The 27,682-nt window shown below is 38.5% G+C and overlaps 1 protein-coding gene across 2 annotated transcripts in view; it reads right to left on the reverse strand.

Moving 5' to 3' along the window:
• LOC110447521 (dual 3',5'-cyclic-AMP and -GMP phosphodiesterase 11-like) overlaps positions 1 to 15,520 on the reverse strand; it is a 92,668-nt gene extending 77,148 nt beyond the window's left edge. For both annotated transcript variants that reach the window (XM_021493287.1, XM_021493286.1), the window contains exon 1: positions 13,801 to 15,520. In XM_021493287.1, the coding sequence (XP_021348962.1) occupies positions 13,801 to 14,526 (726 nt within the window). In that variant the 5' untranslated portion in view covers positions 14,527 to 15,520. The remainder of the gene's footprint in view (positions 1 to 13,800) is intronic.
• Positions 15,521 to 27,682: the final 12,162 nt, after the last annotated feature.

A 27,682-nucleotide genomic window follows, 5' to 3' on the forward strand; every position in this document is an offset into this window, starting at 1 on the left:
TGCCGATATTTGGGTTTGTCAGTCAGCCATCTTTTGCTTGTTTTTATTTGAGTGGATATGATACACGGGACTTTCTGTAATCGAACTCGCCATAGTACACAGCTGGCAATATTGTTCCCGGGCCCAAGGGCCGCAATACACAGCTGATGATATTGTGTCCGGCCCATGGGACAGAGCTCGCAATTCACAGCCTGGGCCCATGAGGCTGGATCAATTCTAAGCGCTTTTATAACAGGATAACGGAAGGTGTCAACCGTTTCCCTTCAGTCAAGAACGGTTACTCACACTTCGACAACGATATTGGCAACTCATAGTCGGGGCAATTACTGGTTTGTTTAGTTGAACAGCTGGGAGACAGACCAGCAGCATTGGAGGTGCTGTAGTCGGATGCTGATGGTTGTTCATTGAATGTCTAAAACACGATTGATACTTAATACATTTTTCATTGGAAAACACAAAACCCGTTTCAGAACTGTATTATAGAATGTATTGCGTTTTGTTAAATATATAAATGACAGCTCCTAGTTTTATATGTACCGGTGCATCTATAAAAGTTATGACAACGACTCGTCAAATCTAAATGACGATTTCAGTCACTTACTCCAATGATCAATAACACATCAAATATTAAATGAAGCACATCATCTACTCAATGACGTACTAGTTCACTAGTAAATGGGCAAACCATGTAGAGACATACAGGCGACGATGTGATGTAAAGTTCAGAAAAGACACTCCTTTGGAGTGAATGCCCAATATCAGGACAGACCCTAAGCCGACAGAGTGCGTTTGACCGCTATACATGGGTAATACTTTGACCGAAGCGTTAATGTGACTATGACATGATGCCAGGTAAGGCGAAGTGGGACGGATCACAAAATGACCCCACAGGTCATCCAGTATGATTGAAATGTGACCTTCCGCCCATAACCCCCTCCCCCCTTCCTCCTAAAAATGTACTCTATGTCAGTCTTTAACGTTTGATTGACTTCGATCAGTTTCTATTGTTGGCTATTGATCCATCTGGTCGTTGAGCGTTAATTATAGTTGTCGAGGGATCGATTATAAACAGACAATAAGTGAGTCCATCAGGTCTTGGAATTGATGATGATGTGGATCCCTACCAATGTGGACCTGGCAGTTATATATACGTCTTTGTGAGGGCCACAACCACGGCTTGTTAATATTGGTGACCCACTGACGGGGCACAGAACAACTTAAGTGATCCACAGAAGGCGCCACATGCACGACTTAAATTTGTGACCTACTGAAAGGGCAACACACACGACTTGGTGATCCACTGACGGGGCAACATTAACGACTTGGTGACTGAGGGACCACATACACGACTTGGTGATCCACTGAGGGACCACATACACGACTTGGTAACCTAGACCTGTTGCTTGGTTTCGTCATTGTTGTTCTGATATTGCAAAACCACGTATTTAATATCCAATCGCGGCGCATTCACTAGTGAACGCTGTGGCCTGTGAGGCGTAATCCTATTACTGGGACAGCGCGGGAAACCCTAACCTAGAAACTACTTGAGTTTGATCTCTCCTACTCAAAACAATGATGCACTTTCAACCGGAAGTTTTGGAAATCGCATATCCAGTCATGCACACTCGAGAAGGAACGCAGTAACAAGAAATCAAGCAAACGTAATACGCATGAGACTAAAACCAGCAAGACCTTTATATCACCTCTTTCACAACAAAGATTGTAGAATGCAAAGACCAATACAATGTCACCTATCTGGCAACACATAATGATTAACTAACGTTTTTACATATACAGAGGATGTAGCACTATCAGATCACCGTGCGCACCCCATGTATATATATCATCTTACACTAATACAAACATCATTTCGACCTCGATATACGCCTAGGAGTGACTGCGTACACGTTAGAGGCGATTCTTTCCGCGTCTGTTCCGATTCGATCACTTGAGCTGTTGTTTTTTCCCCACGAGAAGCTGTGATAATGATGTCTTGAAGTTTAATTTGAATCAATATCGTACAGCACCAAAAAAGCAATCAAGTAAGAGTAATGAGCTAATTTGATGTGTTTGCAATGTGGCTTGTATGCTCGCCCATTAAACGCTCTGGTATTCCCTTACACTTTCCCCCGAAAAAGGCGGAGCGCGGGCCTAAACATCTACTCTACCCGTCCCGTCTCCCCCACCCCTTTGCGAACAAACATGAATCCCCCTCAATCACATCACACAGGTTTGGCCTCCTACCACTCATCCCATTAGTTCTTCCATTCCCTTCCAACCTCTCCATCTTGCCATGTACTCCCCGCTACCACGAGCCGCCTTCCATTTCCATCACGACTATTCCCAATTGAATCCCGTAGATTGTCTGATGGTATAATTACAAGAGCCATGCTTTACAAACGATTTGTGTAAGATAGGAATGATACAATTAATAATCTCGCCACAGCGGTGATGGTTGGATTGGCATGCAAATGGTCGCCTACCGCAAATATGGTACGAAACTAATCTAAGTTATCCTCATTTATCACATAGTGCTGATTTATTATAGCAACAGCCAAAGTATAGTTATAGTGTGAGTTTACTCGAAGGCGATTTTCTCAGTGTAGGAGAAAACATTAAAATGCGTCGTGATGTAAACGAGGTTTTGTCTGGAATGTAATCCTCGGGCACCATCCCGTATTACTAGCTCTAAGGATCCTTGTCCACTATCCTGTGTTATTTTCGTACATAGTTACTTCCCTTAATTTCGTGAAGGACATAAAACTTTAGCACAGTTGTACCAAGCCACTTCCGTTGACAAGGTAGCGCAGTCGGTTATAGCGGCAATACAACAAACTGAAGTCCAGGGTTCGAATCCCGGTCTAGACCTGCCGAATTTTACACCCAGAACACTGTTGTTGATTTCATTTTGTTTATTCAACCTTTATTTTGTTCATAAAAGTCCTGCAAAGGTATTGTTTTCTTTTCAGAAATGATTTATCAAAGCTAAAGTTATGCTAGAAAAACAGTTTGCATTGCGAAGTTACAGCTTTTGGTAGTGGTGTGAGGATCATTTAATTAATACGATCCAATAAAGATGAACGTGCTTTCCGTTCTTTGATGTAGTTGTCCAACTGACTGTACCATGATTCTATATATTTTACCGTATTTTGGTCCAATATAACTGACCACACGTTAGTCCTGTGTAACTAATCGTACTTTAGTTCAATACAACCGACTGTGCTTGTTAAATACAACTGATCTTACTTTGGTTAAATACAACTGACCGCACTTTGGTCAAATATACAACTGACCGTACTTTGGTCAAATATAACTGACCGTACTTTGGTCCTATACAACTGACCATACTGATGATTCGGTACAACTGACCGTTCTATGGTCCAATACATCTGACCATACTGATGATTCGATACAACTGAGCGTTCTATGGTAAATTACAATTGACCGTCTATGATCTAATTAAACTGACTGGAATATAAATTGACCGTAACATGATAAAATAAGATTGTGTTTTCTAACCGTTATATGGTTTAGCAGCAGTAAAACAGAACTACAACAGGTCGTCCCTATGCCTCTCAATACATTCCTAAGCTAAAACACACCAGATTAGCATACTGTAGTGATGCCTAGGATCGCCAATATTTACACTGCAAATATTTGTCAGACAAACATCCAACATTTTTATAATACTTGTTTGACGTTTTGGTGCCATTATGACACCAATTAAGCAGCTTAATGAATAGTCACGTCGTACAGCTTCATTGGCTGTAATGAAGCGGATATGTAAACAAGCAGTCGAGTTCTTATTCTGTACGTTCAACAAACAGGATCAAAGAAAGAATCAAGTCCTGTCGTGAATAAGGTCACAGAGATATACACGTAATGTATAAGTAGTGTAAGAATAGTTAGTGTAAGGATATAGCATGCACGTATTATTTCACAAAGGAGTGTAGTCTGAACTAGCAACAGTGTAGCGTGGTTTGTGAGATAAATATTAAGACATGATAAATACGTGTGTAGTTTGTGAGATGATCTGTGTAGTTTGTGAGATGATCTGTATAATTTGTGAGAGAGTTTGTGAGATGATATGAGTAGTTTGTGAGATGATCTGTATAGTTTGTGAGATAGTAGTTTGTGAGATGATCTGTGTAGTTTGTGAGATGATCTGTATAATTTGTGAGAGAGTTTGTGAGATTATATGAGTAGTTTGTGAGATGATCTGTATAGTTTGTGAGATAGTTTGTGAGATGATCTGTGTAGTTTGTGAGAGAGTTTGTGAGATTATCTGTGTAGTTTGTGAGATGATCTGTATAGTTTGTGAGAGGGTTTATGAAATGATCTGTATAGTTTGTGAGATGATCTGTGTTGTGTAGTATGTGAGATGATTGTGTAGTTTGTGAGATGCTCTGTATAGTTTGTGAGAGAGTTTGTGAGATGATCTGTGTAGTATGTGAGATGATTTGTGTTGTTTGTGAGATGATCCGTCTAATACGTGAGATGATCCGTTTATTTTACGTTGATAGCACGGATGTGTATACTTGTCAGTATCTTGGTTTTTGTCGATGACTATTGATTAGGTCGCATTCGATTATCACCTACAGGCAGTCATGACGGATTAGCCCTGATCAGGACTATGTATGATGTATCGCTCCGCGATGTAGTCGGAGCTTCCTCAGCTCATTGTTATCTAGAGCAACAAATAGGCCAGCATCCAACTGTGGAACTGTGCATCCCTTCCATCACTCGGGTTCGGCGTCTGGGGATGACATCTAAAGTACCACCAAATATAAGGGCACCCGTGTGTTTCATTGTAAAGACGTGCACACAATGTACAACCGTTAACAGTTCTTTATGTATGGTTGGCATTCTAGTCATGACCCTCCGTTCTAACCTCGGGACAGAGTATAACACACAAGGATAAGTGATATGAACTACTATTTTCCCTATGCCGTAAACTGTCAGTTTCATCCCGTATGGTTTAACATGTATATTTTGCTCATGTGTTATTTGATAAGTATTATGTGACTATGTTTTAACGTCCTATCAACAGCTAAGGTCATTTAAGGACATGTCTCCATGTGTGAAGTGAATACGTGCATGTTGGTGTATGTGCCTCATTTATAGTGCTATCTCACGGACACAGCATTCCGCCCGGTCACATTATACTGACAACGGGTGACCCAATTGTTGCCAACAGTCTAAATGTTAAACGTTAAGCAGGAATAGCAACTGCCATTTTAAGGGACTTTAAGGGCCTGTCACACGCTACCGATGTACCTCGCCGGGACTAAACCGGAGCAAAAAGTTAACAACGGCGAGAAATCGGCAGAGCTCCGGCGAGAAAGCACTTGAAAAATTAAAATTGACCGTAACACTACCGATATAGTATCGGCGTTCCCGTTGTGATACCGTTGTTCTACTGATGTAAGAGCCGATGTGCTACCGAATACCACTTTTCTGACATCTCAGTGTCATCGATGAGCCGCCGATGTTAAATCGAGGCGCCGCCGATGTTCTACTGATGTGCCAACGTTAACGTTGACCGGAGCTATAGCGGAGTGAGATACCGTTGCGCTGCCGATGTTACGGTAGTGCATCGTTAGTACATCGGCGGCGCATCAGTACTACCGCTCGCTCCGGCAGCGCAACGGCGGACATTTTTGAGCATGTTCAAAAATGTCTACCGTCGCCTGTCGTTGTTAAACTTTTCGCCGGTGCTCTGACGAGGTCCTGACGATGAACTACCGTTCTTAGCGATGTGTTACCGTTGCGCTGCCGCACTAGTACCGATCCCCGAAAATCGCCAAATGTGTGCTCCGGTATAGCTCCGGCGACCCAAATCGGCTAAGTGTGACAGGCCCTTTAGCATGTCCCGGCCTGGGGACAGAACCCAAAATGCCTTCCTCACCTGGGCGAACGTTCAACATGAAAGCCGAAAGCGAGGTATTTGCCAAGCAAAGGCTCTAGGAAACAAAAGGTTGACTGCTGTATGGCGAGTGTATACATGTATTGTTCGACTGATGTTTTGTGAGAATGTTCATGCGTTGTTTGATATTTCTCATGCGTCTGTGTCAACAAATACATGTATGTCAATGATTATTTTGAGGTTTTAAATATATCAATAACAAACAGCTTGCTCTTCATTCATCCCTGTGATATAGGGATCTTTATATATTAATTTCCACACACTGCGCCCTACTCTCCCGAACTATGAATAGAGCATGTTTTGTCATATTTCCTGGATATGAATTTAGTGCATTGACACATTGATAAAAATCAAACTCTTTTGCAATGAAATTAATTGATCTCATTATTCTGAAATCCAGAATGATTCACCGGCTTCACCGCAATTACGAGTGTAGCCTGGGAGTTCCATACCCGCGCCTTTAAAGCCACTGCAGCCTGATGCGCTCTTCCGTCAGTAACTGGGAGCAGGTAAGGTGGTGAATCCTCAGGGACGGTAATGTTTTGATAAGCGATAAATGACCGCAGTCTATATCTAAGATGACAGACAAGCGCAACCACTTTGTGCATAAAACACTACGGATAGAGAATGGTGATCGGACACACAATCAATGGAGCACGCACCACACGCACTTTGATCATTGGTAGATGTGTATCTGTGGACCTTGGGGCCACATCACTGGGAATATAGATGAGCTTAACTACTTCATACTAAAATCTCTACACTTTCATGCCCAATTTGAATTTTGTTTTCTGATGTCAGATCACAAAAGGCTGAATATGCATGTGGCGGTCAGCACGCGACTTTCATCCTTAATATAACTATAGAGCGTTTTAATGGTCAGCTAACACTTCACAACGATGATGATATAGCGATATGTCAATATCAGATAGAAATTTACATGCATCTTCAACTACAACACGTGGTACAACTGCCGATAGCTAAATAAGATATACATGAAACACTTCCCTATTACTAGAAAAGATGCCCATAAAAAAATCCCATAGCTGGTGAAGATAACCGTATGATGGAATATCCCCCATAGCTAGTGAATACATCCCGTATGATGGAATATCCCCCATAGCTAGTGAATATATCCCGTATGATGGAATATCTCCCCATAGCTAGTGAATACATCCCATATGATGGAATATCTCCCCATAGCTAGTGATATATCCCGTATGATGGAATATCTCCCCATAGCTAGTGAATACATCCCGTATGATGGAATATCCCCCATAGCTAGTGAATACATCCCGTATGATGGAATATCCCCCATAGCTAGTGAATATATCCCGTATGATGGAATATCTCCCCATAGCTAGTGAATACATCCCGTATGATGGAATATCCCCCATAGCTAGTGAATACATCCCGTATGATGGAATATTCCCCATAGCTAGTGAATATATCCCGTATGATGGAATATCTCCCCATAGCTAGTGAATACATCCCGTATGATGGAATATCCCCCATAGCTAGTGAATACATCCCGTATGATGGAATATCCCCCATAGCTAGTGAATATATCCCGTATGATGGAATATCTCCCCATAGCTAGTGAATACATCCCGTATGATGGAATATCCCCCATAGCTAGTGAATACATCCCGTATGATGGAATATCCCCCATAGCTAGTGAATATATCCCGTATGATGGAATATCTCCCCATAGCTAGTGAATACATCCCGTATGATGGAATATCCCCCATAGCTAGTGAATACATCCCGTATGATGGAATATCCCCCATAGCTAGTGAATATATCCCGTATGATGGAATATCTCCCCATAGCTAGTGAATACATCCCGTATGATGGAATATCCCCCATAGCTAGTGAATACATCCCGTATGATGGAATATCCCCCATAGCTAGTGAATATATCCCGTATGATGGAATATCTCCCCATAGCTAGTGATATATCCCGTATGATGGAATATCCCCCCATAGCTAGTGAATACATCCCGTATGATGGAATATCCCCCATAGCTAGTGAATATATCCCGTATGATGGAATATCTCCCCATAGCTAGTGAATACATCCCGTATGATGGAATATCCCCCATAGCTAGTGAATACATCCCGTATGATGGAATATCCCCCATAGCTAGTGAATATATCCCGTATGATGGAATATCTCCCCATAGCTAGTGAATACATCCCGTATGATGGAATATCCCCCATAGCTAGTGAATACATCCCGTATGATGGAATATCCCCCATAGCTAGTGAATATATCCCGTATGATGGAATATCTCCCCATAGCTAGTGAATACATCCCGTATGATGGAATATCCCCCATAGCTAGTGAATACATCCCGTATGATGGAATATCTCCCCATAGCTAGTGAATACATCCCGTATGATGGAATATCCCCCATAGCTAGTGAATACATCCCGTATGATGGAATATCTCCCCATAGCTAGTGAATACATCCCGTATGATGGAATATCCCCCATAGCTAGTGAATACATCCCGTATGATGGAATATCCCCCATAGCTAGTGAATATATCCCGTATGATGGAATATCTCCCCATAGCTAGTAAATACATCCCATATGATGGAATATCCCCCATAGCTAGTGAATACATCCCCTATGATGGAATATCCGCCATAGCTAGTGAATAAATCCCGTATGATGGACTATCCCCCATAGCTAGTAAATCCATCCCATATGATGTAATAGCCCCCATAGCTAGTGATATATCCGGTATGATGGAATATCCCCCATAGCTAGTAAATACATCCCGTATGATGGAATATCCCCCATAGCTAGTGAATATATTCCGTATGATGCAATATCTTCAAATAGCTTGTGAGGATATTCATGAAACAGCTAGCGAATATATGCACTGAATAGCTCCCCATAGCTTGTTAAGATATTCACAACTAGTGAAGATATACATGGAAGGGCTCCCCATAGCTAGAGAATATATCTATAGAACAGCTACCCACAACAACAGAAAACACCACTTAAAGAACCCTATATATCCACGGAACAGACAGAAAAGCTATGGAACAGTTCTTATAGACATTGCGAAAAGACACCAATGGAAGGATTGGTTCACCATAGACAGAAGAATAACACAACTCCCATATAGAGAGAAAGGACTGTGGAACAACTAGTCATACAGATATCCAAATATGTATTTAATAACAAGTAGTTATTCTCCAGCAAGCGATCACACACGATAACAAAAACAACGGAGATCGTTTATAGCGAATTGACAATTCCTATGTCAGTTGTAGTAAAAACTTTTGCCGGACTTACAATCTATATTTCCAATATGTGTCCCTACATGTCCCGCCGTCCAGCACACGTGTCTGACCTTGTCAACGACATGTGTTACTGAGAGCTGACCAGTGTGACGTAGACAGTGAAGGTCATCAAACGATGCTGTATAGTATCAAATACATCACTCAATAAAACTATCGTCACAGTGACGTCACCTAAACCGCGTTATGACATACATGACACAAGACTTATATAATGGTTCCTCTACAATGATCGAATGACCAAGATGCGTCAGACCGAGTACATCTCTGTCAAACTCTCAGGATTCTTACTCCGTCCAAATAACGAGAGGTTGTGTATACATACCACCTCTGTCTGTGATTGTATATGTACATGTATATCAATACACAGCTAAAATATAGTTCTCAAACAAATAAAACAAGGTTTATTTACATATTATTTCAAAACAATCGTGTCGTTCTTATTGAAATAGATTTGAATCAACATATTTCATCAACACGTTTACACCAAGAGCGCGGAGTTAAACACAAATTGTGAGTAAATGATTTAGTTAATTATACAAAGCATGCACAGTGAGTTAATAAATGAGCTGAGCATGCATAATGAGTCAATGACAGAGTTCAACATACAGTTGTGAGTAAATTACATAATCAAACATGCAGGAGAGGAAATTACCAACAATCAAACATGCAGGATGAGTGAATGATTGAGCTAAACACGCATGATGAGTAAAGTTTTACGTACTTAGTGAGTAAAAATACTGAGCTTAACGAAACAAAAAGTAAGCGTGTCCTATCTACACGCCATCTCACACGCACGCTGACGTCACACCACAAAACCACACAAAGCAGTTCACACCACGCCCAACAATGGAAATATTTTTCAACAGACCGTGTAATTATTAATTACTATGAATTACATTCAGCTTGATAAAGTAACATGTCCAATACACTCACAGACGCTACAGGTGACTTTCTTTATTATGAACTTATCAGACGGGAGTGTAAAGGATATATATTTTATAAAAGTACAATTATTTCTGCAGACACATTGTTACTTCTAGTAGTATTTGTTTTGTGTTCGTTTTTTATCACAGTAATTGTATTAGTATGCTTGTCATCTATCAGTATACTTTATTTTATCAATATACTTCGTTAGTTTACTAAATTTATCTTATTCATATAAATTATTGGTATACTTTATTATCGTACCTTATTTCTTTTAACCATATACTTTTTTTTTAAATACGGAAGGAAGGTCGAGGATTATCAAATTTGTTGCAAAATAACGTTTATTGTTTTTAATCTTTTATTCAATGACATAGTGCAATATGTTACCTGTGTTTATTGCTAACAAAACGCTATGGTACAATACTTTGTACGGGCTTTGTGACAAACTATTGTATCACAAAAAAATAGAGAAGTGTCGTACTATCTTAAAGCAGATAGAGGCAATATAGCGTCATTGTAATATACCAGTTACAACAGATGAATTATTACAACGTACGGTGCACTACTTTGTTTAGAGATTTTGTCGACACTTTATACTTCAAATTTTATCATTGTTACGCACATAAACTTATGTTAATCACTGTAATGGTTTCTTTTACATAATATATAAAAAATAAAGACACCCATTTATTTTTTCTCGTGCTCAACCGGAGTTACCACCTCATAACTTCACAAAATTAGAAAATTCCCTTTAATCATCATTATAAATGCTACCACTAACGGTTTTGTACGTCATAGCTCGGTTATCTAAGAAGAGATATGGAAATCTAGCGTTACAAACATTCTGAATATGTATTTAACCAATTTCTTTTATTTAGAACACGAACGGTTTTATTTTAAATATGATTTACAATACTCGGTAAATTCAGCGATCAAAATAAATTCATCAATTAAATTGACACTACTCTTTGTTGAAATGATTTTATTTATATCTGGTATGTATAGAACATGGAAACAGTTATATGTTGTATATTTATCAGTGACACGCACACATATATATGTTAATAACATTCAGTGCGATACGTATATATATACAGATGTGTCCATCATGTGTCGTTTTCACAGCTATTCATGGAATATATTTTGCTACACAGTAAAACATGTATTTACATTGCTTTATTTAGCACCGACACAGATATTCAGGATTTATCTAGTTCTGACACAGGTATACATTGTTTTTTCAGCACCCTACATTAACACAATTTTTATTTAACAATAACATATTTAGGCATTGTTTGGTCAAACATGGCCCGTATTCATGGAACTATTCTCATGCTCAAGCATGAATTCTGTGCTCAAACTAACTTTCTTGTACCTCCCTTAAATCATGTTATATGGTTAAAAAGTCAAGTGTAAACATTGAAAACAGTATTCGGATTATTGTTTACATAATATTGACGAAATTATGTTAATACGTATTTACCACTGGCACAAGAAATTGGGCTTGAGCACATAATCTGGGTTTGAGCATGAGAACGGTTTCATGAATACGGGCCCTGGTTAATTTAGCACTGAGAGATATAAACTATTTATTTAGCAGCGACAAAGGTATACATGTATATGGTTTATTTCATTATATATGGTTTATTCAGCACCAACACAGATATACATGTATATGGTTTATTTAGTTATATATGGTTTATTTAGTTATATATGGCTTATTTAGCATCGACACAGATATAAATGTACATGTTTTCTTTAGTTATATATGGTTTATTTAGCATCGACACATATATACATGTACATGGTTTATTTAGTTATATATGATTTATTCAGTTATATATGGTTTATTTAGTTATATATGGTTTATTTAGCACCGACACAGATATACATGTACATGGTTTATTTAGTTATATATGGTTTATTTAGTTATATATAGTTTATTTAGTTATATATGGTTTATTTAGCACTGACACAGATATATAATTATGTACATAGTTTATTTAGTTATATATGGTTTATTTAGCATCGACACAGATAAACATGTATATGGTTTATTTAGTTACATATGGTTTATTGAGTTATATATGGTTTATTTAGTTATATATGGTTTATTTAGCACCGACACAGATATACATTTATTTAGCACATCTATATATGGTTTATTTATTACAGTAACAGTAATATATAGTTTATTTGGCATCGACAGATATTTACATATACATTGTATATTACTGATATATACTGTTATACATGGTAAAATGTATATGGTTTATCCATAACTGACAGTTATATACATTGTATTTAGCACAGAATCATATATTGTTTATTTATTTCTTTAACAAATATATATGGTATATACATTGTAAATAGCACTGACAGTTATATACATTTATTTATTACTGACAGTTATACATGGTTTAGTTAGATTTATATGGTTTATTTAAAACTGACAGTTATACAAATTGTATTTAGCACAGGGTTAAATATGGTATATTTATTTCTATTATTGTTTGATATACATACGCATTGCATTTAGCACAGACAGTTATATATGTTTATTTATTACTGATAGTTATACATGTATACAAAGTTTATACATTGTATTTAGCACAGACAGTTATATATGTTTATTTATTACTGATAGTTATACATGTATACACAGTTTATACATTGTATTTAGCAGTATTTATTTCTATAACATGCAGTTATATATGTGTTTATGCCTGAGAAGGCCCTACATCGTACAGATCCAGATATGGTATATTCAGCATCGACAGAGATATACCTATACACTGTATTTAGCAGACATTTATACATGGTTAAATTATATAGATGATTCCTTTATCATTAACAATTATAAATTGCTTATTCAGCAGTGACACGGTTATACATATATTCAGCACAGAGAGTTATATATTGTTTATTTATTACCGACAAAGTCATACGTGGTTTTATTAATGATTGACCCAGTTAAACTTTAGCATGTTATACTGCAATAGTTGTGTGTTGTTTATTTGGCACATACAGTATACATAATTGGTTAACTTAGAACTGGGCGATTATGTTGTCAAAATTTGATTTACATCCGTGAAGGACTATTTACTGACTATTGTACAGTGAGCTATATATAGGACTGACACAGTAACACGTTCTGTTTCGACTTAGATGAACTCCCGAGTTCAAGCCTAGGCTTCCTTGTTACTTGAGCAAGTCAGTGTGACCTGCACCTGTACATGTCGCTGCAGTATAAAGTAACACGTAAAGTTCAGCATAGACTTGCTTTCGTCTGCTACCTTAGAAATATCAACCGTTTCTTAGCATTGAGTCGCGGTGAACGTTTTGTTCGACAGTTCGTTGTCAGGTTTGGTAGGACCTATGTAAGATTATCCTAGCGTACATCCCAGTAACCACAATCACTCTGTCTTCTATCCGTGCTACATGTAAACAAACGAGATATACAGTGATCACTATAAAACCCGTGTTTACACGTTCCGGTGACTGCCATTAATTCCTGCCCGGATGGTTTCTCGCTAAAGCCTCCGGGCCAAATGACGTACCGGAATGTATTTAGTGATTACGTTACATCTACTCGACCGTCAACATAACCTAGTATCCTAAGCTTACCTTGTATGCATCCGGAATGTTTTGCGGTTCTCCCGTTTTCGCCACATATCCGATTATTCCCGTCCCCCATGCTATTCGGATACTCTCACGATTTTCCGACACTTCTTCTAACGACGTTTCAGCGTTAACGTCAAACAGTTTGGACACAAGGTGCTTCTCCTCCGTACCACTGCCGTGCACGAGGAAGAGGGAGCACCTATCGGCGTCTATGAGTATACACACGTTTTGGAGTATTTTGTGACAGAGACTGGTGACATCCAGGTCGTTACATATGTCAATCACCAGTTCGTACATTAGTTCCTTTTCGTCCAACGCCTTCAGCTCACTGCGCGAGCGACGTTGGCACTTGTTATTGGTACTGCTCTGGCTGGACGGGACAGACGAGGGACCCAGAAATGTGGGTAGCCCATCCACTGTCGACACTATAGGGTCCAGGGTATCACCTTTATCGAATTCTTGAGCTGAGATTTTCCGCACCGGTGTATTTGTTCCGGAGTTGTTCCTGGAGTTTGAATCACTGGAATTGTTATCCGACTGGATATGGAGCCCAGGACTGTGGTTGAAGGCATGAGCCAGAAGCCAGCCGTCTACCATGCTCTTCTTGGCTTTCCGGGCAAAGTAGTCGTGGACAAATTCCGGGTGGTCGTCCATCCAACGCTCCATCCGGGAATATTCCTCCGACAATTCCGGAGACTGCCTGTCACCACAGTCCGGGTCGACCGACATCTTCCTGAAACCGCCTTTGGTCTTTCCTTTATTCCGCCTAGACCTACATGTGGACGATGATGAACATGGGAATAGTTTGGAGGAAAAACTTTGGCGGAGCGAATCCAGTTTGCTGTTTCCGATAGGAAGCTCCGCTAAGAACTGTTACTCGGAAACACAGAAGCCCGTAGCTGACAGCTGACTAACTTCCCAGCCCAGGCATGAATGCATATACTTATGGATCCATAAACTACTAGGTAAATATGTGACCCGTTCTGGCGACACAACACACTATATATACGTATGCCACGGTAGGGTGGCTTGGATTAAAGCGCTGTCTCGCTATCTGACGGAGCACCGGTATAGTGGTCTCCAACAGTTCCGCACGTTCGGTATTGACCCGACTCCGTACTACAGTTTCAATCACATGGCTATGTTTACAACGTGCCCAACGTATCCTGGGGACGGTTCGGCCTACAGTACCGCCGTCCGTGGACGATCGAACGCATTAACACACATGGTTGTAGCCATACTACATACTAGTAATGTAAGCCAAAGAAGCTCGGCTAACCTACAAACGTAAACCGATTCACAAAAGTTGGTTGCGTACAACCCCCTCTCTGCTGTTCAATAGGCGTACCTGAGGCCTTGTATTTTATGTATTGGGCTTTGTGATTGGTTTGGAGTTCTACTATCGTCATAAGGTTCAAGGGTCACTTCGTGGGAGATCAAAATACTAAAGTGTTTCTACAAATTCTTCTCGCCGGGTCGGGTCTCTCCAGTCTCCGTACAGCCAACTTAGAGTTAATAACACTAGATAATCTTATCCACGAGGACTGCTTGAGATATGGAAGATATTAATAATCCACATAATTTCCTTCAAAAAACTTTCTCCTACTTCTGAGATACATCCAATTCATTTCCATATTACCACGTATGCATACGTCAACATAAGCACGTGGCCGCGTGGCCTTTAGTATGTGTGCTACATAACGCCGACAATGCAGCGCATATCATTATATTATAGCACCAGCCTGCGTTCATCGTGAGACTAGCATAACATGATACCGTACGTGTTGACAATCACGATACGCTCTATATAATATACATGGAACTACGGTTATCGATGCAAGTCCGTATATATTAATTAATAAAATGTATCTTGAGATTAATTTTAACTTACATGTATTTAAAAGAATAACTATCTTTTGATGGACATTATCCCATTTGGAAAAAAACGACACTGGCCAAACCCTCGTATAGCAGCATACTACAAAGTACTGACCAAACCGTGTGTTCCCTACTGACCAAACTGTATGATATCTAATGACCAAACTGTATGATATTTACTGACCAAACTGCACGATATCTACAGACCAAACCGTGTGATCCCTACTGACCAAACTGTATGATATCTAATGACCAAACCGTGTGATCCCTACTGACCAAACCGTGTGTTCCCTACTGACCAAACCGTGTGTTCCCTATTGACCAAACTGTATGATATCTAATGACCAAACTGTATGATATTTACTGACCAAACCGTGTGATCCCTACTGACCAAACTGCACGATATCTACAGACCAAACCGTGTGATCCCTACTGACAAGACTGTATGATCTCTACTGACAAGACTGTATGATCTCTACTGACCAGACTGTATGATCTGTACTGACAAGACTGTATGATCTCTACTGACCAGACTGTATGATCTGTACTGACCAGACTGTATATAATCTCTACTGACCAAACTGTATGATCTGTACTGAACAGACTGTATGACTGTATGATCTGTACTGAACAGACTGTATGACTGTATGATCTCTACTGAACAGACTGTATGACTGTATGATCTCTACTGAACAGACTGTATGACTGTATGATCTGTAATGACAAGACTGTATGACTGTATGATCTGTAATGACAAGACTGTATGATCTATACTGACTTGGCTGTACGATCTCTACTGATCAAACTGCATGATATCTACTGACCAAACTGTATGATATTTACTGACCAAACTGCCTGATATCTAGTGGCCAAACTGTATGATCTCTACTGACCAGACTATATGATCTGTCAAGACCAGTCTTTATGATCTCTTCTGACCAGACTGTGGGATTTGTACTGACGAAACTGTGTGATCTCGTCTGAACAAACTTCATGATATCTACTGACCAAACCGTGTGTTCCCTACTGACCAAACTGCACGATATGCATTGACTATACCGTGTGAACCCTACTGACCAATCTGTGCGATCTCTTCTGACCAAACTGTGTGATCTCTTCTGATCAAACTGTGTGATCTCTTCTGACCAAACTGTGTGATCTCTTCTGCCCAAACTGTGTGATCTCTTCTGACCAAACTGTGAGATCTCTTCTGACCAAACTGTACGATCTCTTCCGACCAAACTGTGTGATATCTTCTGACCAAACTGTACGATCTCTTCTGACCAAACTGTATGATCTCTTCTGACCAAACTGTGGGATCTCTTCTGATCAACCTGTGTGATCTCTTCTGACCAAACTGTGTGATCTCTTCTGCCCAAACTGTGTGATCTCTTCTGACCAAACTGTGAGATCTCTTCTGACCAAACTGTACGATCTCTTCCGACCAAACTGTGTGATATCTTCTGACCAAACTGTACGATCTCCTCTGACCAAACTGTATGATCTCTTCTGACCAAACTGTACGATCTCTTCTGACCAAACTGTATGATCTCTACTGACCAGACTATATGATCTGCCAAGACCAGTCTTTATGATCTCTTCTGACCAGACTGTGGGATTTGTACTGACAAAACTTTGTGATCTCGTCTGAACAAACTTCATGATATCTACTGCCCAAACCGTGTGTTCCCTACTGACCAAACTGCACGATATGCATTGACTATACCGTGTGAAGCCTACTGACCAAGCTGTGCGATCTCTTCTGACCAAACTGTACGACCTCTTCTGACCAAACTGTACGATCTCTTCTGACCAAACTGTACGATCTCTTCTGACCAAACTGTGTGATCTCTTCTGCCCAAACTGTGTGATCTCTTCTTACCAAACTGTGTGATCTGTTCTGACTAAACTGTGCGATCTCTTCTGACCAAACTGTGCGATCTCTTCTGACCAAACTGTACGATCTCTTCTGACCAAACTGTACGATCTCTTCTGACCAAACTGTACGATCTCTTCTGACCAAACTGTACGATCTCTTCTGACCAAACTGTACGATCTCTTCTGACCAAACTGTACGATCTCTTCTGACCAAACTGTACGATCTCTTCTGACCAAACTGTACGATCTCTTCTGACCAAACTGTACGATCTCTTCTGACCAAACTGTACGATCTCTTCTGACCAAACTGTACGATCTCTTCTGACCAAACTGTACGATCTCTTCTGACCAAACTGTACGATCTCTTCTGACCAAACTGTACGATCTCTTCTGACCAAACTGTACGATCTCTTCTGACCAAACTGTACGATCTCTTCTGACCAAACTGTTAGATCTCGTCTGAACAAACTGTACGATCTTTACTGACCAAACTGTGTGATATCTTCTGACCAAACTGTGCGATCTCTTCTGACCAAACTGTGTGATCTCTTCTGACCAAACGGTGTGATCTCTTCTGACCAAACTCTACGATATCTACTGACCAAACTGTACAATCTATACTGACCGAACTGTACGATCTTTACTGACCAAACTGTGTGATCTCGTCTGACGAAGTTGTGTAATCTCTTCTGACCAAACTGTGTGATCTCTTCTGACCAAACTGTATGATCTCTTTTGACCAAACTGTGTGATCTCTTCTGACCAAACTGTGTGATCTATTCTGACAAAACTGTACGATCTCTTCTGACCAAACTTATGATCTCTTCTAACCAAACTGTGTGATCTTTTCTGACCAAACTGTGTGATCTCTTCTGACCAAACTGTGTGATCTCGTCTGACGAAGTTGTGTAATCTCTTCTGACCAAACGGTACGATCTTTACTGACCAAACTGTACGATCGTTGCTGACTAAACTGTGTGATGTCTTCTGACCAAACTGTGTGATCTCTTTTGACCAAACTGTGTGATCTCTTCTGAACAAACGGTACGATCTTTACTGACCAAACTGTACGATCTTTACTGACCAAACTGTACGATCGTTGCTGACAAAACTGTGTGATATCTTCTGACCAAACTGTGTGATCTCTTCTGACCAAACTGTGTGATGTCTCCTGACCAAACTGTGTAATCTCTTCTGACCAAACTGTGTTATCTCTTCTGACCAGAATAGTCTGGAATCGTTTGATATCGTTAACTAGTATACATGTGCAATATGCTTCTGTTTTAGTCAATTTATTTAGTTGGCTTCTCCAACATGCCTACAAATATAAATAATTGTTCAGTTGATTTAGCCACCGATTAACCTAGAAACATGCCATAGTCTGCGGTTCAATGTAGATCTCAGCTTGCCAACGAACTTCCCGTCAGCACAGCAGCTCCGAATGACGTCACACAAGTTACACCATATGTGTGTAATAAATATAGACTAATCGTGCAATTGAATTACTCTCCAGGGCCAACCCTTGATTATGTATGCTGTTGAAATAATTTCTTATTATGAATTCCACTGTGGATATGTCTGTGAGATTATAAACCAAATGGATTTCTGTGTCCGACTTTTAGAGGATAATTATCTTTTAGCTAATGCTGGTCACGACGATATTTGACCGTGTCCATATGTCATTTGTAACGAAATATCAAAGTGACACCGTGAGATAAATTGTCGTCATTTTTATGAAAATTTCCGAACGGTTATCGATCGTTGTCTGACGGGGCTGGTAACCATAGTAAACATGACCTTGTTTCCGCAAGAATAGCTATTCCAGCAATTAGTGAAACAGTCCATCTAAAATTTAATGAACAAAACACAAAACAAAAAATAAAATACAAAAAACAACATGACACGTGATATGAAATTAGTAAAGAAAGTAAATATCATGATTGAAACAGATCTTTTAACATTTGTAATTTTCTACAACATACTTCCGTTCAAACATACATATTCTCATAAATCCTTTAGTGCACATCATGGCAGGATATGGTTGAACAGAACTGTGTTGCATAGCTGTACTACATGTATCATAACGTGAAACGCTGGCTTTCAATCATACTTTATGCTTCATCTTTATCTATAAAATAGCGTGCCATATTGGATTATATTTATTATAGCGCGGAAATAAATTATTGTGTTAACCTCACGCGCTCGAGTTTCTCTAGATAAGTTTATAAGAAGTACATGAGAGCCGAGAAATTGAGACGAACAAATAATCGCTCATAATCCTTATCATCATCACGGTTGTGTTATTGTTCTATTTCGGTATACATAATGTAATGATATATTCATCACCCTTGTGGTAGTGAAACACGATTGTTTGTTTCCCAAGAAACGGGGGATATTAATATAGGTCTGTCTGTCTGTCTGTCACGCTTCGTTTCCGTGCAATAACTGCAGAAAATATTAACCGATTTTCTTCAAACTTGGTCACAGGGTTAACTGCATTAAGGGCTCGGCCAAGTTCGATGACCATTTTCAGCGGACCCCATTTGGCGGAGTTATGGCCCCTTGAATAATGAAAAACGTCATTATCTGCTGCGCTTCGTTTCCGTACAAATAAAACCGCATAGGTTTCGTTGCCATAGCAACCAAATGGAGGCGCTTTTGATTAGTCGAAATTTAAATATTTTTTTATTTTTATGAAAATTGGTATATAGGGGTATTAGGGGACTGCGAATAAAACCGCATAAGTTTCGTTACCATAGCAATCACACAGAGCACGAGGCTTCTGATTGGTCGAAATTTATATATTGTCTGATTTGGATGAAAATTGGTATATAGGGATATTAGGGGATTGCGAATTCAACCGCATAGGTTTCGTTGCCATAGCAACCACATAGCAACCACACGGAGGCTTCTGATTGGTGGAAATTTAGATACTGTTCGATTTTGATGAAAATTTGTGTATTGGGGTATAAGGGGACTGCGAACTCAACCGCATATGTTTCGTTGCCATAGCAACCACATGGGAGGCTTCTGATTGGTCGAAATTTAGATATATTTTTATTTTTATGAAAATTGATATATAGGGGCATAAGGGGACTGCGAATAAAATTGCATACGTTACGTTAACATAGCAATCACAAAAAGGCATCTGATTGGTCGCAATTTAGAAATTGTTTGATTTCGATGAAAATTGGTATAAAGGGGTATTAGGGGACTGCAAATTCAATCGCATACGTTTCGTTGCCAATGTAAATACACAGAGGATTCTGATTGGTTGCAATTTAGGGGGGGGGGGACAGCTATACTGGTCCCCCATTACAATTAGTACTTGTTGCTGTATTTATTGTTAAGATGTTTCAACCAAATTTCTTATGCACATCCAACTCATGCTTTGTTTTTTCGGATAATCAATGAGGTATAGGGCTTTTCTTTCCTTCAAGTTTCAAGCTATTCATTATGTTTTAACAGCACGATACTCACATGTTGAAACCTAACCTCAATAATGTTAACCTACAATATGTCCTGCAACGGGGGATATAAATTCCACGAATTTGCTTGTTAAATACAAAATTTAGCTTAAGTGTCCGGCCGCAATTGGTCATCGTAATTAATACTTTTCATATTACCAGGTTATTGAAGTGAATGACATGATGTTTTATAGAATGAGTGACTGTGGAATCAGGAAGGCCTGTTCCCGGAACACCGCAACCGCAGTCAGGCAGAAATGTTACAGTGGGAGGCGAAAGGAAGTAGGTTCATTATACCGTGATCACGTGACCTGTAACATGCAACACCCTAGCAATAAACCCTCTTCGTTGTAATCATGTTCACAATGACGTCACAAGCTCCGAGATTGGCGACATGTTCATTAGTTCTCACCTAGGCAGCTCCTTCGCTCCCGTCAAGCGTTTCCCGGAGTCAGACGTTCGTGTTCGCCGACTCCGTAATGGTAGACATACCCTCACAGCGTTCTCAACAATGTTTTGCGGACGTTGTCGTCACAATTATATTATTTCTGTTTATCAGGCGGAAAAAAATCACACTGGATTAGCGTGTGGTTTTTTTTAATCATACAATCATATTATTAATGGAGATGTTGATGCCAAAACGAGCTAGCATCGTGCACCTTGAGAAACCCACATGAAAGCTTGAACTAAATTTGTGTCCGTGCAGTGGAAACCACATAATCGCGTATTAACCTCGGATGATATCGTCCTGGGGAAATCAAATGTTTGCCCGTTAGCACTTGTCAGTCCCCATCTACGTCACTAGCTATACGAAGTACGTTATAAATAACCAACCGAATGAAAATTCTTGTTCACATACAGTATAACTGAGTGGTACTGCTTCGCCTATATAACGTCTTCATCATGATGACGTCATTTTCGTAATCTCGGAAGCCATTTTTAATTTAAAAATACCTGTCGTTAACTTGCAATCTTCCTATTTACTTGTATTTCAACAAGACTTTTTTAGAAACATGGAAAAATTGACCATAGCTTCAACACACGAGGACCAAATCTGATCAATCACAAGACTTCAACTCTTACAAAAACAAAATATCTCACAACACTCAATGTAAAGTTGGCGTTGAAGTTCTCCTTCCTTTTTTCATTAAAAAATCAATAGAATGAGTCGGTGATTATTTGGACTATTAATCTTACATCTCTGATACATCATCTGCATAATTACATAATTCATCAAGAAAATATCTTTTTTTCAGTACAAAAAAACATAAAGTTTTGTAAATCAGGACAAGTTAAAATATGTGCCAAACACCTTCCGATGTAACCCTACAAACAGGACAAAGACATTCCGATGTAACCCTACAAACAGGACAAAGACCTTCCGATGTAACCCTAAAAACAGGACAAAGCCCTTCTGATGTTACACTACAAACAGGACAAAGACCTTCCGATGAAACCCTACAAACAGGTCAAAGCCCTTCCAATGTAACACTACAAACAGGACAAATACCTTCCGATGTAAAGCTACAAACAGGACAAAGACCTTCCGATGTAACCCCAAAAACAGGACAAAGACCTTCCGATGTAACACTACAAACAGGACAAAGACCTTCCGATGTAACACTACAAACAGGAAAAAGACCTTCCGATGTAACACTACAAACAGGACGAAGACCTTCCGATGTAACACTACAAACAGGACAAAGACCTTCCGATGTAACCCTAAAAACAGTACAAAGACCTTCCGATGTAACACTACAAACAGGACAAAGACCTTCCGATGTAACACTACAAACAGGACAAAGACCTTCCGATGTAACACTACAAACAGGACAAAGACCTTCCGATGTAACACTACAAACAGGACAAAGACCTTCCGATGTAACACTACAAACAGGACAAAGACCTTCCGATGTAACACTACAAACAGGACAAAGACCTTCCGATGTAACACTACAAACAGGACAAAGACCTTCCGATGTAACACTACAAACAGGACAAAGACCTTCCGATGTAACACTACAAACAGGACAAAGACCTTCCGATGTAACACTACAAACAGGACAAAGACCTTCCGATGTAACACTACAAACAGGACAAAGACCTTCCGATGTAACACTACAAACAGGACAAAGACCTTCCGATGTAACACTACAAACAGGACAAAGACCTTCCGATGTAACACTACAAACAGGACAAAGACCTTCCGATGTAACACTACAAACAGGACAAAGACCTTCCGATGTAACACTACAAACAGGACAAAGACCTTCCGATGTAACACTACAAACAGGACAAAGACCTTCCGATGTAACACTACAAACAGGACAAAGACCTTCCGATGTAACACTACAAACAGGACAAAGACCTTCCGATGTAACACTACAAACAGGACAAAGACCTTCCGATGTAACACTACAAACAGGACAAAGACCTTCCGATGTAACACTACAAACAGGACAAAGACCTTCCGATGTAACACTACAAACAGGACAAAGACCTTCCGATGTAACACTACAAACAGGACAAAGACCTTCCGATGTAACACTACAAACAGGACAAAGACCTTCCGATGTAACACTACAAACAGGACAAAGACCTTCCGATGTAACACTACAAACAGGACATAGACCTTCCGATGTAACACTACAAACAGGACAAAGACCTTCCGATGTAACACTACATACAGGACAAAGACCTTCCGATGTAACACTACATACAGGACAAAGACCTTCCGATGTAACACTACATACAGGACAAAGACCTTCCGATGTAACACTACATACAGGACAAAGACCTTCCGATGTAACACTACATACAGGACAAAGACCTTCCGATGTAACACTACATACAGGACAAAGACCTTCCGATGTAACACTACATACAGGACAAAGACCTTCCGATGTAACACTACATACAGGACAAAGACCTTCCGATGTAACACTACATACAGGACAAAGACCTTCCGATGTAACACTACATACAGGACAAAGACCTTCCGATGTAACACTACATACAGGACAAAGACCTTCCGATGTAACACTACATACAGGACAAAGACCTTCCGATGTAACACTACATACAGGACAAAGACCTTCCGATGTAACACTACATACAGGACAAAGACCTTCCGATGTAACACTACATACAGGACAAAGACCTTCCGATGTAACACTACATACAGGACAAAGACCTTCCGATGTAACACTACATACAGGACAAAGACCTTCCGATGTAACACTACATACAGGACAAAGACCTTCCGATGTAACACTACATACAGGACAAAGACCTTCCGATGTAACACTACATACAGGACAAAGACCTTCCGATGTAACACTACATACAGGACAAAGACCTTCCGATGTAACACTACATACAGGACAAAGACCTTCCGATGTAACACTACATACAGGACAAAGACCTTCCGATGTAACACTACATACAGGACAAAGACCTTCCGATGTAACACTACATACAGGACAAAGACCTTCCGATGTAACACTACATACAGGACAAAGACCTTCCGATGTAACACTACATACAGGACAAAGACCTTCCGATGTAACACTACATACAGGACAAAGACCTTCCGATGTAACACTACATACAGGACAAAGACCTTCCGATGTAACACTACATACAGGACAAAGACCTTCCGATGTAACACTACATACAGGACAAAGACCTTCCGATGTAACACTACATACAGGACAAAGACCTTCCGATGTAACACTACATATAGGACAAAGACCTTCCGATGTAATACTACAAACAGGACAAAGACCTTCCGATGTAAAACTACAAACAGGGCTAAGACCTTCCGATTTAACCCTACAAACAGGACAAAGACCTTTCGATGTAACCCTACAAACATGACAAAGACCTTCCGATGTAACCCTACAAATAGAAAAAAACAACCTTCCGATGTAAAACTACAAACAGGACAAAGACCTTCCGATGTAACCCTACAAACAGGACAAGACCTTCCGTTGTAACCCTAAAAACAGGACAAAGACCTTCCGATGTAACCCTACAAACATGACAAATACCTTTCGATGTAACACTACAAACAGGACAATATAATATAATATGATCTTACAAACAGAATAAAGATATTCCAATATAATCTTACAAACAGGACCAATATAATCTTACAAACAAAATAGAGATATTCCAACATAATCTTACAAACAGAACAGAGATATTCCAATATAATCTTACAAACAGAATAGAGATATTCCAATATAATCTTACAAACAGGACAGAGATATTCCAATATAATCTTACAAACAGAATAGAGATATTCCAATATAATCTTACAAACAGGACAGAGATATTCCAATATAATCTTACAAACAGAATAGAGATATTCTGATATAATCTTACAAACAGAATAGAGATATTCTGATATAATCTTACAAACAGAATAGAGATATTCCAATATAATCTTACAAACAGGACAGAGATATTCCAATATAATCTTACAAACAGAATAGAGATATTCTGATATAATCTTACAAACAGAATAGAGATATTCTGATATAATCTTACAAACAGAATAGAGATATTCCAATATAATCTTACAAACAGGACAGAGATATTCCAATATAATCTTACAAACAGAATAGAGATATTCTGATATAATCTTACAAACAGAATAGAGATATTCTGATATAATCTTACAAACAGAATAGAGATATTCCAATATAATCTTACAAACAGGACAGAGATATTCCAATATAATCTTACAAACAGAATAGAGATATTCTGATATAATCTTACAAACAGAATAGAGATATTCTGATATAATCTTACAAACAGAATAGAGATATTCCAATATAATCTTACAAACAGGACAGAGATATTCCAATATAATCTTACAAACAGAATAGAGATATTCTGATATAATCTTACAAACAGAATAGAGATATTCTGATATAATCTTACAAACAGAATAGAGATATTCCAATATAATCTTACAAACAGGACAGAGATATTCCAATATAATCTTACAAACAGAATAGAGATATTCTGATATAATCTTACAAACAGAATAGAGATATTCTGATATAATCTTACAAACAGAATAGAGATATTCCAATATAATCTTACAAACAGGACAGAGATATTCCAATATAATCTTACAAACAGAATAGAGATATTCTGATATAATCTTACAAACAGAATAGAGATATTCTGATATAATCTTACAAACAGAATAGAGATATTCCAATATAATCTTACAAACAGGACAGAGATATTCCAATATAATCTTACAAACAGAATAGAGATATTCTGATATAATCTTACAAACAGAATAGAGATATTCTGATATAATCTTACAAACAGAATAGAGATATTCCAATATAATCTTACAAACAGGACAGAGATATTCCAATATAATCTTACAAACAGAATAGAGATATTCTGATATAATCTTACAAACAGAATAGAGATATTCTGATATAATCTTACAAACAGAATAGAGATATTCCAATATAATCTTACAAACAGGACAGAGATATTCCAATATAATCTTACAAACAGAATAGAGATATTCTGATATAATCTTACAAACAGAATAGAGATATTCTGATATAATCTTACAAACAGAATAGAGATATTCCAATATAATCTTACAAACAGGACAGAGATATTCCAATATAATCTTACAAACAGAATAGAGATATTCTGATATAATCTTACAAACAGAATAGAGATATTCTGATATAATCTTACAAACAGAATAGAGATATTCCAATATAATCTTACAAACAGGACAGAGATATTCCAATATAATCTTACAAACAGAATAGAGATATTCTGATATAATCTTACAAACAGAATAGAGATATTCTGATATAATCTTACAAACAGAATAGAGATATTCCAATATAATCTTACAAACAGGACAGAGATATTCCAATATAATCTTACAAACAGAATAGAGATATTCTGATATAATCTTACAAACAGAATAGAGATATTCTGATATAATCTTACAAACAGAATAGAGATATTCCAATATAATCTTACAAACAGGACAGAGATATTCCAATATAATCTTACAAACAGAATAGAGATATTCTGATATAATCTTACAAACAGAATAGAGATATTCTGATATAATCTTACAAACAGAATAGAGATATTCCAATATAATCTTACAAACAGGACAGAGATATTCCAATATAATCTTACAAACAGAATAGAGATATTCTGATATAATCTTACAAACAGAATAGAGATATTCTGATATAATCTTACAAACAGAATAGAGATATTCCAATATAATCTTACAAACAGGACAGAGATATTCCAATATAATCTTACAAACAGAATAGAGATATTCTGATATAATCTTACAAACAGAATAGAGATATTCTGATATAATCTTACAAACAGAACAGAGATATTCCAATATAATCTTACAAACAGGACAGAGATATTCCAATATAATCTTACAAACAGGACAGAGATATTCCAATATAATCTTACAAACAGGACAGAGATATTCTGATATAATCTTACAAACAGGACAGAGATATTCTAATATAATCTTACAAACAGGACAGAGATATTCCAATATAATCTTACAAACAGGACAGAGATATTCTGATATAATCTTACAAACAGGACAGAGATATTCTGATATAATC

Source organism: Mizuhopecten yessoensis, unplaced genomic scaffold (genome assembly GCF_002113885.1).
Source record: "Mizuhopecten yessoensis strain PY_sf001 unplaced genomic scaffold, ASM211388v2 scaffold3453, whole genome shotgun sequence".
Classification (NCBI taxonomy): domain Eukaryota; kingdom Metazoa; phylum Mollusca; class Bivalvia; order Pectinida; family Pectinidae; genus Mizuhopecten; species Mizuhopecten yessoensis.